The sequence below is a fragment of the Rhipicephalus microplus genome, chromosome 5 (genome assembly GCF_043290135.1).
Source record: "Rhipicephalus microplus isolate Deutch F79 chromosome 5, USDA_Rmic, whole genome shotgun sequence".
Lineage (NCBI taxonomy): Eukaryota > Metazoa > Arthropoda > Arachnida > Ixodida > Ixodidae > Rhipicephalus > Rhipicephalus microplus.
Genome location: NC_134704.1, coordinates 33,477,123 through 33,493,314, shown reverse-complemented (window position 1 = coordinate 33,493,314; position 16,192 = coordinate 33,477,123). Strand labels below are relative to the sequence as shown.

At 46.1% G+C, this 16,192-nt stretch overlaps 1 protein-coding gene across 1 annotated transcript in view; it reads right to left on the bottom strand.

The window, feature by feature from the left end:
* Nucleotides 1–8,319: 8,319 nt before the first annotated feature.
* The window catches only part of LOC119173927 (putative glutamate receptor), a 58,189-nt gene continuing 50,316 nt past the window's right edge, over nt 8,320–16,192 (bottom strand). Inside the window, exons 6-8 of the mRNA XM_075895174.1 lie at nt 13,101–13,318; nt 11,343–11,629; nt 8,320–9,520 (exon numbers count right to left, since the gene is read on the bottom strand). Of these exons, the coding sequence (XP_075751289.1) occupies nt 9,205–9,520; nt 11,343–11,629; nt 13,101–13,318 (821 nt within the window). The 3' untranslated portion in view covers nt 8,320–9,204. The remainder of the gene's footprint in view (nt 9,521–11,342; nt 11,630–13,100; nt 13,319–16,192) is intronic.

The following is a 16,192-nucleotide window of genomic DNA, read 5'->3' as shown; positions in this document are numbered from 1 at the left end:
TACATTGCGCATGCTTATGATTACAAACGTATAAACGCTTAACGTATCATTCGATAATGTTTAAGTTATTAATTTTTATTGATGTTTGCGGCTAACTAATTGCCCTGCACGGTGTCGTTTTCGACATCTTGATGACTACGCACTAACTAACGAAGCACGAACGCGGAATGTTTGATTAAATTCAGAGATTGATTGATTGATTCATTGATTGAATTATTGATTTATTTATTGATTGATTAATTGATAATGCAGTGATTATTGGTTTGACATAACGGCTGGAGAAAACTTTTGATGGTGATTCAGTTTCAATCTTGGGCCAAACAAACCAATAATAGTCATACGTTTTGGTCTGACATTTCAGTTTATATATTTCATTTTTATAATTGCGAGTGCTCTACTGCGTGTATTTGTATAGCATTATGTGGTTGTTGTTGTTGTTTTCTACTTAGTGGTGACCACTATTGTGCAAGAGGAGTAGCCGGTGCCATGAATTGGCACCTACCTTTTCCTATATACATTTAATAAAAAAACAAATGTGGCCGATTCCAACCGCGCAACCTCGGCGTTTATCGTAGCTCTAAATGAAATGGAAGCGCTAGACACTGCTGGCATATTTCGCTGCCAGCGAAATATGCCAGCAGTGTCGGGGATGCTGCCATGGTTCCTGCTGAGGCGACCTGCCAGAATCACCAGCTTGACGGGAACGAATATCTGCGAGCCCAACGCCACTTTCTCCGCCTCGTCTCTATAGGTTTTCTCACCGGCAAGACCCCGTTCATTTCCTCTAAGTAGGAGAAACAAAGTGGCTACTCTCCGCAAAGCTAGTGTGAAAGAAGGCGGCGCACATTAGCTGAGTTGCCACCACACAGCACAAGAAAACCCACTGTGTTCGAAAAGTATTCAAAATATCGCACACGTCTATAGCACTAAGGTTCGTGACCCGCGGAAGTATACGTGCAACATAGCCGTTATTTCATCGTCGAAATTATTCTGGTAACGTATCAAGCGTTTCCAGATTTTCTCACTTGCTTCGCTTAAACGTAACAAGGAAATGCGCTCCCATACTTTATTGTTTACTTCTTTAATAAATTTTCATGTTACAGGTGCTTACCAACTTTGATTTATCTTTATTTCCGTTTTTTTTTCTGATACCCAAGGCTAGAGCGGATGTGGAACACCAACACCACGCAGTCAAAAGCTGGTCTTCGGTTAATAACGCAAGACACAGAGAGAGAGAAAGATACGAAACAATGTCTTACTAGTATTTGACTACGAGTGCTATTGAAAATACTTACCAAGTCTCCGCATCACGAAATGTTTCTTTACCACTGTAAGCTAACTGAAGAACATCAATCATCATGGCATAGTATAGGCCATGTCCCTTACCTCAATTTTATGGATGTGGCAACCGCCTTCAGAATTTCACCACACACGCCCTCGACGGGAGCGTCTAACCCCCGTATTCTAGAACGCCCCTTCTTTCAACGCTCCACCTTCACTTGAGAAGGCCGATCGGAGAGTTATCTCTAGGCAGGGCAAGTCACTGCATATCAGTGATAATTTGCTGCTATTCTTGAGTAGCGCCGCGTCATTTTCAGCCGAGCAGCAGTGAAGTGCTCAACTCTGCCATAGAGTTACTGTATATGCTACCTTTAGGTAGCATATACCTAAAGGTAGCATATACAGTAACTCTACTTTGTCACGTGAAGGGTGAAAGTTGAGCCGAGGAGCGTTTGTGAATACGGGTGTAAGCCTCCTCGTTTGAAGGCGTGATAAGGCGCTTACTACAACTAAAAGGAAGCAATGCTCGTTCGATCTTTGCGTGGATTGAGGATAATTATAAATACTTTGATTCTGAAAGCAAGTGGCAAAGCACTCCCCTGAAGACAAAACAAAAGTTGCACCATCGCTAATAAGGTTCGGCGTCATGAGTCCTCTATAAAAATGCGAACTCTGCCTTATGTTTTATTAGCACACTACTTTGAAGGCGACACTAAAATAATTAGAATGAATTAGCTTCTTGACTTTTTTTTCTTCGATACTACAGCGTGCGTGGGCTGCATGAGAAACACCACAGTAGGAACGCTTCTGGTTTACTTTGACCACATGTTGCTCCGTGTGTGTGACTAACAAATAAACATAACTTGACAGAGTTGTTCTGGGCATGTTGGTAATCCATTCACTTCGCTGTGGACATAAAGCAAGCTTACAACGATGATGGTTCTGAAATAACAGTGCGTGACGAATTTCTGGAACCCTTCTTCATCTGCTGCTAGCATCTTTTTCGTGTCATAAGAACACCTTAATAGCTACGCAACACGGGGAACGATTTATGCGAACTTTGTGCGTGAACTGGCAAACTGGCATGTTTCCACAGGAATGGAAGTCAAGTCGCCTGATTCCACTTCTCAAAGCCGGCAAGTCACCCTTGGACATTTCCTCTTACCGCCCGATTGCCCTCGCGAGCTGTGTGGGAAAAGTTATGGAAAGGATGATTTTAACGCGTCTGGAATGGTACTTAGAGTTCTATGAAATATATCCAGATGCCATGTCCGGGTTCAGACGAGGCTGCTCGTCAATTGACAATGTAGTTGACTTGGTGACATATGTAGAACACCAGAAGGCCTGCAAACGGTTATCTGCTGCTCTGTTTTTTGACGTTAAAGGGGCATACGACAATGTCACCCACGAAGCCATTCTCAGCGCACTAGAAGGAGTGGGACTCGGTGGCAGGATATATACGTGGGTTCAGAGCTACCTACAGAATATATCATTTCACGTGCAGACAAAGAATGGCCCGACACCCGAGTATTACTGCAGCCGAGGAGTCCCGCAAAGCGGAGTGCTAAGCCCGACGCTGTTCAACCTAACACTCATTGAACTAGTTGGCAAGCAACCAAGCAGTGTACGACTTTCCATTTATGCTGATTACATCTGTGTGTGGACATCAGGTGTGACTCGACTTCAACTTCGCGCTCGACTTCAGAAGGCAGCATCAGTGACACCGTACCACTTACGCAAACAAGGGCTCGAAATCACAAGTGAGAAGTGTGCAGTCGTGGCTTTCACCAGAAAACCAATGTCCGCTTATGGCATATCAATTAACGGGCAGTTGGTGTCATGCAGCCGGAGTCACAGGTTCTTGGGAGTCATAATCGACCGAAACCTGTCTTGGACACCCCACGTGCGTCGTTTACGTCAGGTTTTACGCCTGCTGAGAAACTGGTGTATCCTCCGTGGTGCCTGACACTTCCACAAGTACATGTTTCAATTCCAGGAATACAGAAAAAATCAAATTTGCCTTCATCAGCCCTAAAACAATTGAGCTTGAGCCTTCTGCACGAAATGTACAACAACCACGTGCACATATACACCGATGGTTCAACCACAGCGTCTGATTCTTGTGGTGCGGTGGTGATTCCAGCTAGAGGAATCACTCTGCGAATCAAACTATCACATGTCACTACGTCTACGGCGGCAGAACTTGCGGCTTTGCGTGGCGCCCTAGAGTACATCGAATCCCAAAGACCGAGTAAATGGGCTGTGTTTTCCGACTCAAAACCAGCCCTGCAGAGCATGCAGTCAGTCCTTCGACGAGGTTGCCATGAACAATTAACTCACGAAGTTGTCAAGCTTGTTCACCATGTCACAGAAACAGGCCACGCGGTCAAGTTTCAGTGGCTTCCTGGCCATTGTGCGATTTATTTATTTAGTACCCACAGCGCCAGAGGCATTACAGTGGGGGAGGGGTTTACAGTCAGTCTGGACAGTTCAATATTTTGTCATATATAAAGCGTGGAAAACGGCAATAGCAACAACAACAGCTACAGCAGATCGACAACATAAGTTATTCACAGCAGTATGCAGTATATGTGAGAAACAAGAACACTACAAGGTTGAGTCACTTCAACAGGAAAAATAAGTGATTTGATACCGGAGTATAGCCACAGTTCCCTTCTGCATACAGTGTGAGGACAAAAGAAAGAAGAACAAAAGATAAGAACAGTAATACATACAGTACGTCCTAAAAAGATCAAAGAAACAATCATTTCAGCAGGGCAAAAAACATCTCATTCGAAACTACGTTGACGATGTCAGCAGGTAACCTATTCCAGTCGTGGATTGTTTTTGGAAAGAAAGATTTCTTAAAAAGTTCCGTGCGGCATAGAACCTCTCTTACTTTTCGGTCATGGTCCACGCGTTGGGACCTATAGTTAGGCGGTATTATATATATGTCTCTCTGTATGTTAATCGTACCATAGTAAATGGAATGAAAAAGCTTCAGGCGCAGCTTTCTGCGTCGTTCTACCAGGGTATCCCATTTGAGTTCTTCCTTAGTTCTTGTTGCACTGAAATTAATTGTGTATTGACGGGACACGTACCTCGCACCGAGATTCTGAACTCTTTCAAGTTTAATAACGTCGCGCGCCGTCGTAGGGTCCCACACTACACAAGCGTACTCGAGGACGGACCTCACGTACGTCTTGTAGAGTAGCTCACGTGTGGACTGACCGAATGCACCAGAGTTCCTGCGAATGAAGCCCAGCATTTTTCCCGCCTTTCCGGTTACGTAGTCAACCTGCTTCTGCCACGATAATTCTGGGGTATACCAAACACCTAAGTATTTAAATTCGGTTACTTTACCAATTACAATGTTATTCAGGGTGTAGCAGTAATTTAGAGGGTTCTTCTTTCGAGTGAATGTCATATTGACAGTTTTCGTGAGGTTTAGCTGCATGCGCCACCTAGTGCACCATGTGCTGATTCGATCGAGGTCTTGCTGAATCAGGTTGAGGTCTTCCGTACCGTTAGTGATCCTATAAACCACACAGTCATCTGCAAACAGCCTCAACTGCGATGTCAAACCGTCGCCAATATCATTGATGTACAATAAGAACAGCAAAGGTCCCAGGACGGAGCCCTGGGGTACACCAGATGAAACGCTTTGTGCCCGTGACCGAACCCCATTTACAACCACGAATTGCCGGCGTAACGTTAGATATTCTTTAATCCATGAGACAACCGCTGGATTTATTTTATATGTGAGCATCTTTTCAATGAGTAATGAATGGGGTACTGTGTCGAAAGCTTTCCTGAAATCGAGGAAAATACATTCAACCGTAAGCCGTTTATCTAATGCAGAAGCAATATCATTTGTGAATTCCAATAATTGGGTAACACAGGAAAAACCTTTACGAAATCCATGTTGGGCTGACGTAATCGCAGAATGAGTATTCAAGTGAGCTACAATACTCGTGAATAGAATGTGCTCCATTATTTTACATGCAACGGATGTCAGCGATATCGGGCGGTAGTTTGAAACGTCGCTTCTAGGGCCGAACTTATGAATAGGGACCACAATACCTGCTTTCCAATCATCAGGAAGAGAAGCTTCGAGTAGTGACATATCAAATATAACTTTCAAGTACTTTGCTATCGATTCAGCGCATGATTTAAGCAGGAAATTGGGTAAGTCGTCAGGACCACACGCTTTAGAAGAGTTGAGCCTTCGAAGCAACGATTCAATGCCGTGTGTACATATGACAACATCATCCATGTCGCTTATCGTTTCAAGTACCAGTGGGACGTCTTCAGAAGGCATTGCTGCAGGAGTGAAGACGGAGCAGAAGTAGGCGTTAAAGCATTCTGCCTTGTCAGCGTCTTCGCGAACAATGACGTCACCAGACACGAGTGGAGGGATAGTTACAACATCCTTGCCATTCTGCTTCACGTGCTTCCAGAACACTTTCGGTTTATCTTTTAGTCTTGTTTGAATAGTTCCCGAATAACTGTCTTTGGCAATGCGTGTTGCTTCTTTAACTTCACGAGTTATTTCTTTCAGTTTTTTCTCTGTCTCTTTTGAAGGTTTTCTGCAATAAGCGCGATAAGTTCGATAAGTGCGATCAGTGGCAATGATTCCGCAGACAACGCGGCTTGCACATCGCACCAAGAAGAGCACACCCTTCCGATTCCTTTGTCAAGGACTGACGCTGCACAGCAGCTTCGTCACCTGGCACGTAGTCTGAGTCTGCAGGGGTGGAACACTCCAAGCATAATACATAAGAGACTATACCAAATAAACCCTCGACTGGAACTTCGACCTCCATCCGGACTTCGTCGACGTGAAGCTTCACTTCTTTGTCGCCTTTGGTTGGGGGTTGCCTTCACAAAAGCATATAGAACCCTCATCGGATTGACCGACAACGCGGAATGCGACGTCTGCTGCACCAAAGAAGACATCGACCATCTGATATGCCATTGCCCTCGATTTGCCTCTGAAGGACAGAAGCTTTCGGACGCATTGCGACAATTGGACGATCGGCCACTCTCTGTGCAGATGCTACTGGAACACCGTCATCGCCTTTCGTCGGCTCAAAAAGCAGTCAAAGCTGTCTTGTGCTTTTTGAGGACTACAGGCCTACGTGACCACCTTTAACTTTTCTGTAGTGCCACCGCTGCATACGTGCCAGCCGATTGACTGACAATCCTCCTTTTTTTTATTTTTCTCTCTCTCTTTCTCTTCTCTTTCCTCTCTCTCTCTCTCATCTTTATGCTCCCTTCCCATTCCCCCAGCGTAGGGTAGCAAACCGGGCATGTGCCTGGTTAACCTCCCTGCCTTCCCTCTTGTTGTTTATCCCCCCCCCCCTCCCTTGTGCGTGAAGTACGTTTCCATGCCTTTTTAAGGTTTCAGCGGCTCTGTAACTGTATCGTTATGGCTCCTGCAGAACTATATATTGTTAAAGAACCGTTAATGTGACTCAGGTTTCAGCAACTGCGTTCTTCTTCTCGACAGACCCAGAACACGGGCCGGATCTAGTATGTGCGTAACCTCTGTTTCACTGCACTGAATTAGTGGGACGGCATCTGGCGATATAGCGATAACGCGACGTCATTTTCTGCACGCAAGGCCATTTGAATGAAGCCATTTCCCCGTGGAACGAGCGGGTCTTTTCGAATGGACGAGCTCACTGTGAATTAAATATAAGGCACCATGGTACGCCGTTGGGATTCTGATAAAAAGTGGAGCTGAAAGGGCCGCGATCCACTTAGGCAAATTAGGTCCCCCACGTTATCTGATATGCTCGAAATATAATTTAGGTTGACTCCGTACGAGCGCAGGCATGTGGCACCTGCAAACGAAAGAAATGTATGCGTATATGTACGCTGCTAGAGTGTTTTTGTGAGGTTTTCGTGCCGAAGCGGAGGCTACGGGATTCGATATGCGACAATCTAAAACATGGGCGTTGCTGGAGGCGGAGACGAAGGAGGGAGTCAGCTCCCGCCCTCCTCAACAGAACCGTTTATTCCGCGATGCCTGAGTGGGACCCCAACACTAACGAGAAGGAACGATTATGGTGGGTATATACAAGTGAGAACGATGGAGTGCCTGAAATGTGCTTACACTACATAATTTTTCATTCAAAAGCCATGCTGGTGTTCGTTCGTTAGTTTATTTCAGAAGTTTACCAGTCATCATAAATGATCAAGTGACCGAACCAGGCGTGTAAGGGCTCGACAGGCGGCAAGAAAGGCTAGCTTTTCCAAGGTTCTCCTTCTCCATCTCTGAAACCCCCGCGTCCCTTTCCTCAGTGTGGCGTAGCATGCCGATATTTCTAGACTGGTTAAAATGCCTGCCTTTCCTTTCCCACCTTTTCTTCTTTTTTCTACAGCGTTATCATGAAAAAAAAATACGCTGTACCACACCTGTATTCAGACTTAAAAACAAGGTCGAAATTCAGAGAAACATGCATGCCTTCGCCTTTTGTTCCTCCACATTTGTGACTGTGGGAGAGTAAGAAAAAAAAACAGTATCCCTTATGCTCTCAAATACAATCACTCAAATGTGACAATAAACAAATAGCACCAAAAAAGGTGGGACAAGACGAAGAAGACAACAGGACAAGTACATACTGACAATTTATATTTGTTTATATTTTTTTATCTCAAACATGACCTAGATGAAATGCAAAGCACTTATCCGAATGCTGAATAACTAAATGTGGCACGTTCAATTACCCAGCAAACTATGAAACGTGTTCTAAATGTGTGAAATGTTTCATATGCGGTACCAGAGGACCCTAATGTCAACGCACAAAGATATAAGTCTAAATAGGTCACTGGAGATGCGAAGGTTTTCTCTCTAACAGTATTTTTTACTTCTTTCGGGGTAATGAATTTCAAAATTTTTTTTTAAATCATGACGGATGTGTAGACAAAATGTGTAAACATGTGATGATGAAAACCAACAATTATTGACATACACGAGCAGTTGGTGGTGAAAAAACTTTATTTCACCATTGATCGTGATCGGAACTTGGTAAGAATATCTGCTACCGAGGCCTAGGTCAAAACACTTACGCACAACTTTTAAACCAACACACCAAGCCTATTCGTCTCCTTAGCACAGCCCTTCCTTTTCGCTCCATTGGGCAACTCTCTTTTGGCGTGATCAATTTAAGATGCCTAAATAAACGTTCCTAATTAGTTAACTTGAATATGCTCACAGCTTTAGACCGTAGTATAACACAAAAGAAAAATTGGGGGATACCTAATATTTGCCTTTAAGAGTTGAACTTGATAGCTAAATTCTGTTCGTAGAGCTTACTTAAAGCACTATAGTGTACGAAATCTTTTCAAACTTGCTATGCACCCACTACGTGCCGTTAAAGGTGTAGTAGCGTACTGGCAGCCACCACATTTTACACACCACTGAAATGGCTTGCTAGCTCTATACTTATCTAGAAGTTTCACTCTTATGCAATACTGTCTCGTTGGTGCATGTTATGTTGGTCAAGAAACAAGATCTAGTGAAACCGCCATGTCATTCGAGGAGCAACAACTAACTAATTGATTCGTGAAGTGTTTAGTGACCACTAAGTATTCGTGAAGTGTTTGTGAACACTAAAAAACTATACTATATGTACGTCAGGCTGTCAAGGGCGTTATTTTTGTGTCTACGCGCGTTAGGTTGCGGGCAGCTAAATGTCTGAAATACTAACGTTTTATGTACTGTCATTGTTAGTGAAAACACTAACAATTTCACGTAGGTAGCCTGCATGTGCAGGAAGGCACTCACATGGAGGTTCCCCAATTTCACGCTGTGACGAGGCTTGCTACCTGCTGCAAAGATATACAATTCTTAAGTGAAAATAAAATAGTGCAACTAAAGCGTCGTACTGGGCGTTCCTCCCGTGCCGATAGCTTTTAATGCAGAAATGGTGTATACGTCGCTGGACGTCTGCGGTAAGCGTCCTTTGGTTCAAGGCCTCGTAGTGGTCCAGCAAGTTTCTGGGAATTACGATCGATGTCAGCAGTGCCGGAGCAAGGAACAGCGCAGGCAGACTCGCAGAAGAACACGGCCGTGGCGATGCCCAGCATGGCCAGCCAGAAGAGCAGCAGGTCCTGGAATTCCGAAAACTTTAGGCGGCCGTCGCTGATGACTTGACCGCAGCCCTCCCAGTTGCCCGACGACTCTTGCCACCACTTGGCCACCAGGCCGGACTCGCGAAGCCACAAAATCCTGGAATTTTCGGTTCGCAATGCGAAATTTAGGTATTATATTCTTGGGGCATTGTTACAGCTGCTGGTTCTATTTTTATTATTGTGTCTTTTCACTCATGTCTAGATGTAACTATGTTGCATTAACGCATTGTTTTCTGGGTCAAGCATTGCCTCAATCACTTTATCGCAGTGTATTCTTATTTATTTTCAGTATTTTGAATGCCCCTGGAGGGGTCTCACATGATGTCTGGGCGCATACGTTTAAATTAACGCAACATTAGTTTTTTTAATATATAGCATTTAAAATGAAGAGGTTTCTGACGATGCACATCTTAAGTGGAAAGACTTTTCAATACTATTAGTATTCAGACGAAAAATAAAGATGTATGGCTAGTGGTTTGGACTGTAGGAGCATACAAGACCTTGTTGTGGGCGGTTTGGTTAAAATGGCGGGTCCTGGCGACATTTAGGAGGTCCAGGAAGATACATTAAAACTGTTGTGGAAGATCGATAGGCGGGTAACCTTCCGGTGCCTTACAAGGTTAATCGAGTGTTTGTATGGGCTTGTACGTCATAAACATTAACATACACTTACTATTGTGTTGACTAAGACTGCAGCCAAAGCTTGCGTCACAGCTGGAGCGACGCTACCCAGAAATAGCGAAGGTTTTGCCATTTCAGCATTGGGCGTAACCCTTGTGCTCTGTTGTGTACTCTTCACGCAACAAAACAACTATGAACAAAACAACGAACAAAACAACTATGAAAAAATGTTATGCGAATGTTTCCAAAGTCAAGGTGGCGGTGCACCACAACGACCACTCATATTGCATTCATAATTCAACCCGAGACCTGACCTTGCCCGCAACGCGACCTTGTCCGCAACGCGACAAGGTCAGGTCTAACTACGTACACCCCTTCAACGAAAGCTTGCGGGACAAAAAATTCGCGATAAACCTATATACCCGCTTCGGTTGGGAGTATAGACACCAATTAAATGTTCCAGCCTGTGAAAGCTCTTGCAACCTATACAGTTACCCGCTAAATAAGCGTCATGCATCAACAGGGCAGAGACTCGTACTTATGGTCGCGCACACGTCCCGTAAATTTTTGCTGCTGGATCAACACCCTTATAATTTATTATATCACGTCATCGTCAATCACAGGATACGGTTTCCATTAATGGCGGGTAGCAATGAGATAAGCGATACGAAAATCAGCGTCACGTGATTTTTCTGAATACATGATCGCACGGATAAATTTAATATAATAGTTCTTGTGCATCTAAGAAAACAGCGTAGCTGGTGGCGTACGCGTATTCTCTCTGAGATCTCGTTACTTTTGGGAACATTTGAGCGTCGAACCAGTCATTCGTATAAAATGAGAGACAAAAAACAGGCGCCCACCATGCGTTTCTGCTTCTGCGTGAATGTCTCGTTTTACGCTCAACTTTTCTGAAACTCTATGCGCTATCTCGCTATGTTTCAAGTTTCGTTAAAAGTATCACGTTATTTTTTGCCTATTTAGCTGGCGTTTTCATACATTTAAGAGTCTAAGCCAGGGCGTAGGCAGAATTTATTTTATTTTTATTTTTATTTATTTTTTTTTTTTGGGGGGGGGGGCACCATTTTGATTTGAAGTGACGTCTGGACAAACAGATGTGGTGAAGTGTTGTTCTGTGCCCTATATTCCACGGCGAAAAAAATGGGGGAGCGGGGGACATGAGGTTGGTGTGCCACCCCTTGGCTACGCAACTGGTGTAAGCTTACGCAATGGTATATTGCGAAGGTGTACGCACGACAACGAGGTTATCACGCACTGTTACTCGTGGATACTCCAACCTGTTGTTGATGGCCTGTTTCCGCGCGGGGGCCAGACGGTTGTTGAGGTAGAAGACCGAGTTGAACTTGAACATGGGCTCTCGGGCTAGGTAGAACTCCCCCCGCTCGAAGCTGGCGCACGCAGCCGTGGCCCTGGCGGCGACGCTGGCACGGCTCATGATGAGCACCGCCTTGCCCTCGACCACCTCGAGCAGAGTCTGGTCCGAGAGAACCACCGACGTGGGCAGGTCTGTCTTGTAAGTCTGCATCATGCGCCACACCTTCTGGTAGTCCGGGTCCTTCGAGTCCTGAACGAAGCGCACGAGGGAGGCCGCAAGAGATACATTAAGGCAGCTGCCCACCCCAAATGTGGGTATCGCACGGAGCTGTAGCCCCGCCGTGGTGGTCTAGTGGCTAAGGTACTCAGCTGCTGACCCGCAGGTCACGGGATCGAATGCTGGTTGCGGCGGCTGCATTTCCGATGGAGGCGGAAACGTTGTAGGCCCATGAGCTCAGATTTGGGTGCACGTCCAAAAGCCCCAGGTGGTCTCGATTTCCGGAGCCCTCCATTACGGCGTCTCTCATAATCATGTGGTGGTTTTGGGACGTTAAACCCGACATATCAATCAATCACACGGAGGTGCAAACATATGTTCCGACGATGTTGGTTGTGGAATTATCAGTAACACAGATCTTTCCACAACTACACAAAAGATGGACTGCGAAGCACGGCCGTTTGCATCCTGCCGTCCTTATTTTGTCTTTGTAGCAAGATTTGCGAGACTATACGAACAAGCCCTTCCAAATTTTCTGCAATGTTGGAGGTGCGTAGAACGCAGAGATCTTTTAGTGGCAGGAAATGAGATTGTGACCGGCATTTCCATGTGCATCGTTTCTGCATCTAGCGAACAATAACATATGAATATGAATGCTAGCATGCATGACTATAAGATCGAGTGATAAAATTGTTCTGCTCGATCTGAAGCGTGTGTGTGTGTGTGTATTAATATTATTATTATTATTATTATTATTATTATTATTATTATTATTATTATTATTATTATTATTATTATTATTATTATTATTATTATTATTATTATTATTATTACAACTCGGCAATATTATTACTACAACTCGGCATCTTCTAGCGCGCGCGCGCGCTAGAAGATGCCGAGTTGTAATATTAATATCCGGATTAGCGTTCCGAAACCACGCTATGATCGATTATGAGAGACGCCGTAGTTGAGGGCTCCAGGACTTTCGACCACCTGGGATTATTTAACCCGCTCGTAAGTCTAAGTACGTGGTCTCGAGAATTTCGGCCTTCGTCGAAAATGTGGTCTCCGCGGCCGGGATTCGAACCCGCGACCTGTCGGTCAGCATTCGAGCACGACAACCAGTAGACCGCCATTGCGGGTGTGCAGGGATAGTAGGCCGATCCTAACAGAACTCTACATTGATTTTTTTTTAATTTTTGTGCGCGATTCTAGCACAGTTTGATATGGCTGCTGCTCTCGATGGCTTGGCCTACAAATGTTGATGGCCCTTTTATATTGATCAGCATCATCATCCTCATCCCATTATTAATCATTTTGTTGTGTAGGGAACAATCCAAGTTATACACGGAATTATCGAACTTACTCTTACAATCTGTCACCACTTTGGTGAATATCAAGTTCGTGAATCGCACGCGCTTCATTGTTTTACGCACCTGTGCTACGTCAGCTGTTGAGTTGTTGTATAACTGATTGAACAGGATCGCATGGGAGGTATACTCACACGGACAGACGACACCCCAGCGCTTCCGGCGATGGTGTATGGCTTCATGGCTGGCCTAGCCGCCAGGTGACGCATGCTGTCGATGCGGTCTGCCTCCTCCCGGACCATCATCATGGCTTTCATCTGTCCGGCCACCACCGTGGTCACCACGATAACGAGGAGCCAGAAGGTGCCCACCACCACTCGGGCCGAGAACCTCGTGGGCGTAGAGGTGGAGGCTGCAGGTGATCGTGAAGTGTGCGCATGTGCAGTGGCGTCCACTCTTAGGGTGAACAAGACTTACCCCCGTATTCACAAACGCTCCTTCACTCAAAAGCTCTCCTCGACTTGAAAAAGTCGATGGGAGCGCACTCTCTTGGCAGACCAAGTCCCCGCATACCGGCAATATTCTGCAGCGATTACTGAGAAGCGCAGCGTCAATTTCAGTCGAGCAGCGGCGTAGTGTTCAACTCGGTCAAGTTAATGATGGAATTCGAGTCGAGGAGCGTTTCTGAATACGTGGGTTAGCGTGACAGCGTTCTGTGGAGGGCCAGTGCACCCAGCATGGCCGCGAATCGAAGCGAAGTAGCTCAGGTGCGTAAGGACCCTCGAGTTCCACGAGAGCTACTACGTCGTGTCATCGGCTGCTGCACTAACGGCGCCGCTCTTGTTTCACTGTAGTACGTACGACAAGAGCAGTGCATTCCCGTGCGCCTGCGCCGTATCGTTTCGATGTGCGACCGCGCCGCAAACACTGGCGCTCCGCAGAATACGGCCACACTCAGCCGTGTTCACCATGAAGTTGATGGCACTGTACTATCAGAGTCAAATCAAACCCGAACAGCGGCAAGCCTTTGCGATAGCGTAGTGCATGCCGTCCACCATTGACAGGCGCGCGCATCCTGTTCAGCAGGTTTGCGCATATATGCGTGCCCGTTCGTATATAGTGATAAGTGGACGGCGTGCACAATACCATCGCGAAGGCTTGCCACTGTTCGGGTTTCATTTGATGCTATAATTGATTTGTGGGGTTTAACGTCCCAAAACCACCATTTGATTATGAGAGACGCCGTAGTGGACGGATCCGGAAATTTTGACCACCTGGGGTTCTTTAACGTGCACCCAAATCTGAGCACACGGGCCTACAACATTTCCGCCTCCATCGGAAATGCAGCCGCCGCAGCCGGGATTTGAACCCGCGACTTGCGGGTCAGCAGCCGAGTACCTTAGCCACTAGACCACCACGGCGGGGCTCATTTGACGCTATAGTACGTACCCAAGCTTTAAAGTGCCGCTAAGCAACATCGAAATCAAAGGTAAGACAGTACTTTCTTTTTTTCGCCTACACTCCCCTTCGTACAGGTGCTATCTCATCCTCGTCGCCGGTTTCTGCAGAAAGCACGTGTAATTTGAGTACTAAGCCTCGAGCCAGTCAGGAGTTCACGCTTTACGACTAAACGTTAATTATCTCCACCTGCGCAGTTGCAAACGCAGGAAGCGAAGTGAAATAAGTTTGTCGCACATGGTAGCCATGCGAGGCAAGACAAGGCGGGCGTGAAACTGCATGGTGAAGCAGGGCAGGTGGCGATTCCCAACGGGTATCGCCATCACATCGGCCAATCGAGAGCTTATCTCGTCCTGACGTCACGTAAACAGACAGATGGCTTCACGAATTGCGGAGGAAAGCCGGGAAACGTCGGGAAAGAATAACGCGTTGGTTCTTCGTAATTTGAGATTTGGTTCAGGGCCCTCAGCAACGAGTACCGACACAATCTTTAAAAGTGAAGCTCTAGAGCTCGTCGGGTAACCACAGAAAGCCCTCCGTGCTATTGCTTATCACACTCCGTCGCTTCACCGCCGCGCCCAGTGACGGAGGCAGTCCATGCAGACACCGCGCGAGCCAAGTGCGAGGGACGAAAGGCCTGCGCTTCTACCGGGGTGCCACAGCCAGCTTTAGAGGTTAGTTCTGGCACGGCAACTAAGACGCTCTTGAAAAGTGTGTTGTTGAATTCCTCCGCTTAGAGCCGAAAAACTTGATCTAGATCTGCCACTGCAATGGAGAGATTGTATATATCATTGTAATCACCCGGCAACTGGAGTAGTCTGTCAGGTGAAAAACCAGGCAAACCTCTCCGGCTCCCCATTGAAATAATTCTCTATCTCTCTCTCTCTCCAGTGGCAGATCCAGATCAAGTTTTTCTGCTCTAAGCGGAGCAATCACATTCCAATGGCGGTTTGGGAACGTGATTTGTGTGTTCCAATGGCAGATTGAGAGCAACCGCAGGTCACGGGCTTGCTCCGCCGAAATCGGCGGATTCTACCGGAAATTCACATGACGTATTCTGTGCGCCCACATTTCATCCAGTCACCGATGGATGTCCGTGGACGACTACGAAAACGCTTCGCGCGCCCTCTCGTGCTCCCTTGCTAGATTTCCGCTCGCCAACTGCTTCCGTCGGTATGCGCGTGTTCCAATCACAGATTTAACGAGAGCTACCCCGCTCGGATCCGTTCGCAATCTGGCCCAGCGCTCGTGATATGCCACTGGAATTCAACGTGTGACAGGCTGTGGTTCGATTCTACTTTGCATCTGCTATAAGAAAAGACCTATCGCCAGCCAAGGAGGAAAGCCAAGAAGGATGTCACTAAGATTCACCAGCTTCGCAAATTGTTTAGCTTTACACATCTAGAGTAACACCCTCGCGGCTATATTTCTTAGGTGTCGCGAAATGACCTGCTTTTGTTTCCTAGGTATGCAGTGTTAGCGCTCTACACACACCGGAGTCAGGCAACATGTATAAAATATTTCACTCTTATTTTAATAGCTTTTTTTTTTTTAACTGAGCATCACAAGGAGGCAGTTGCAATGGTCAACGAGTCAACACAGTTCCACCTAGATTGTGCCTTGTATGCAGCCTTAAACGCAGAAATCAGTGTGTCACTGGGCAATAATTGAATCATCGTTTTTTACGTGCACCTCGATCACGTGACCAATCTGCGCTAGTAAGTCATAGGTTGCTGTCTCCCGTGACGTCGCACTACGATGACACGTCACTGACATTTCGTATCGGTGGAGACGAAATGCCAAGGGCCCGTGTACTGCATAATGGTCA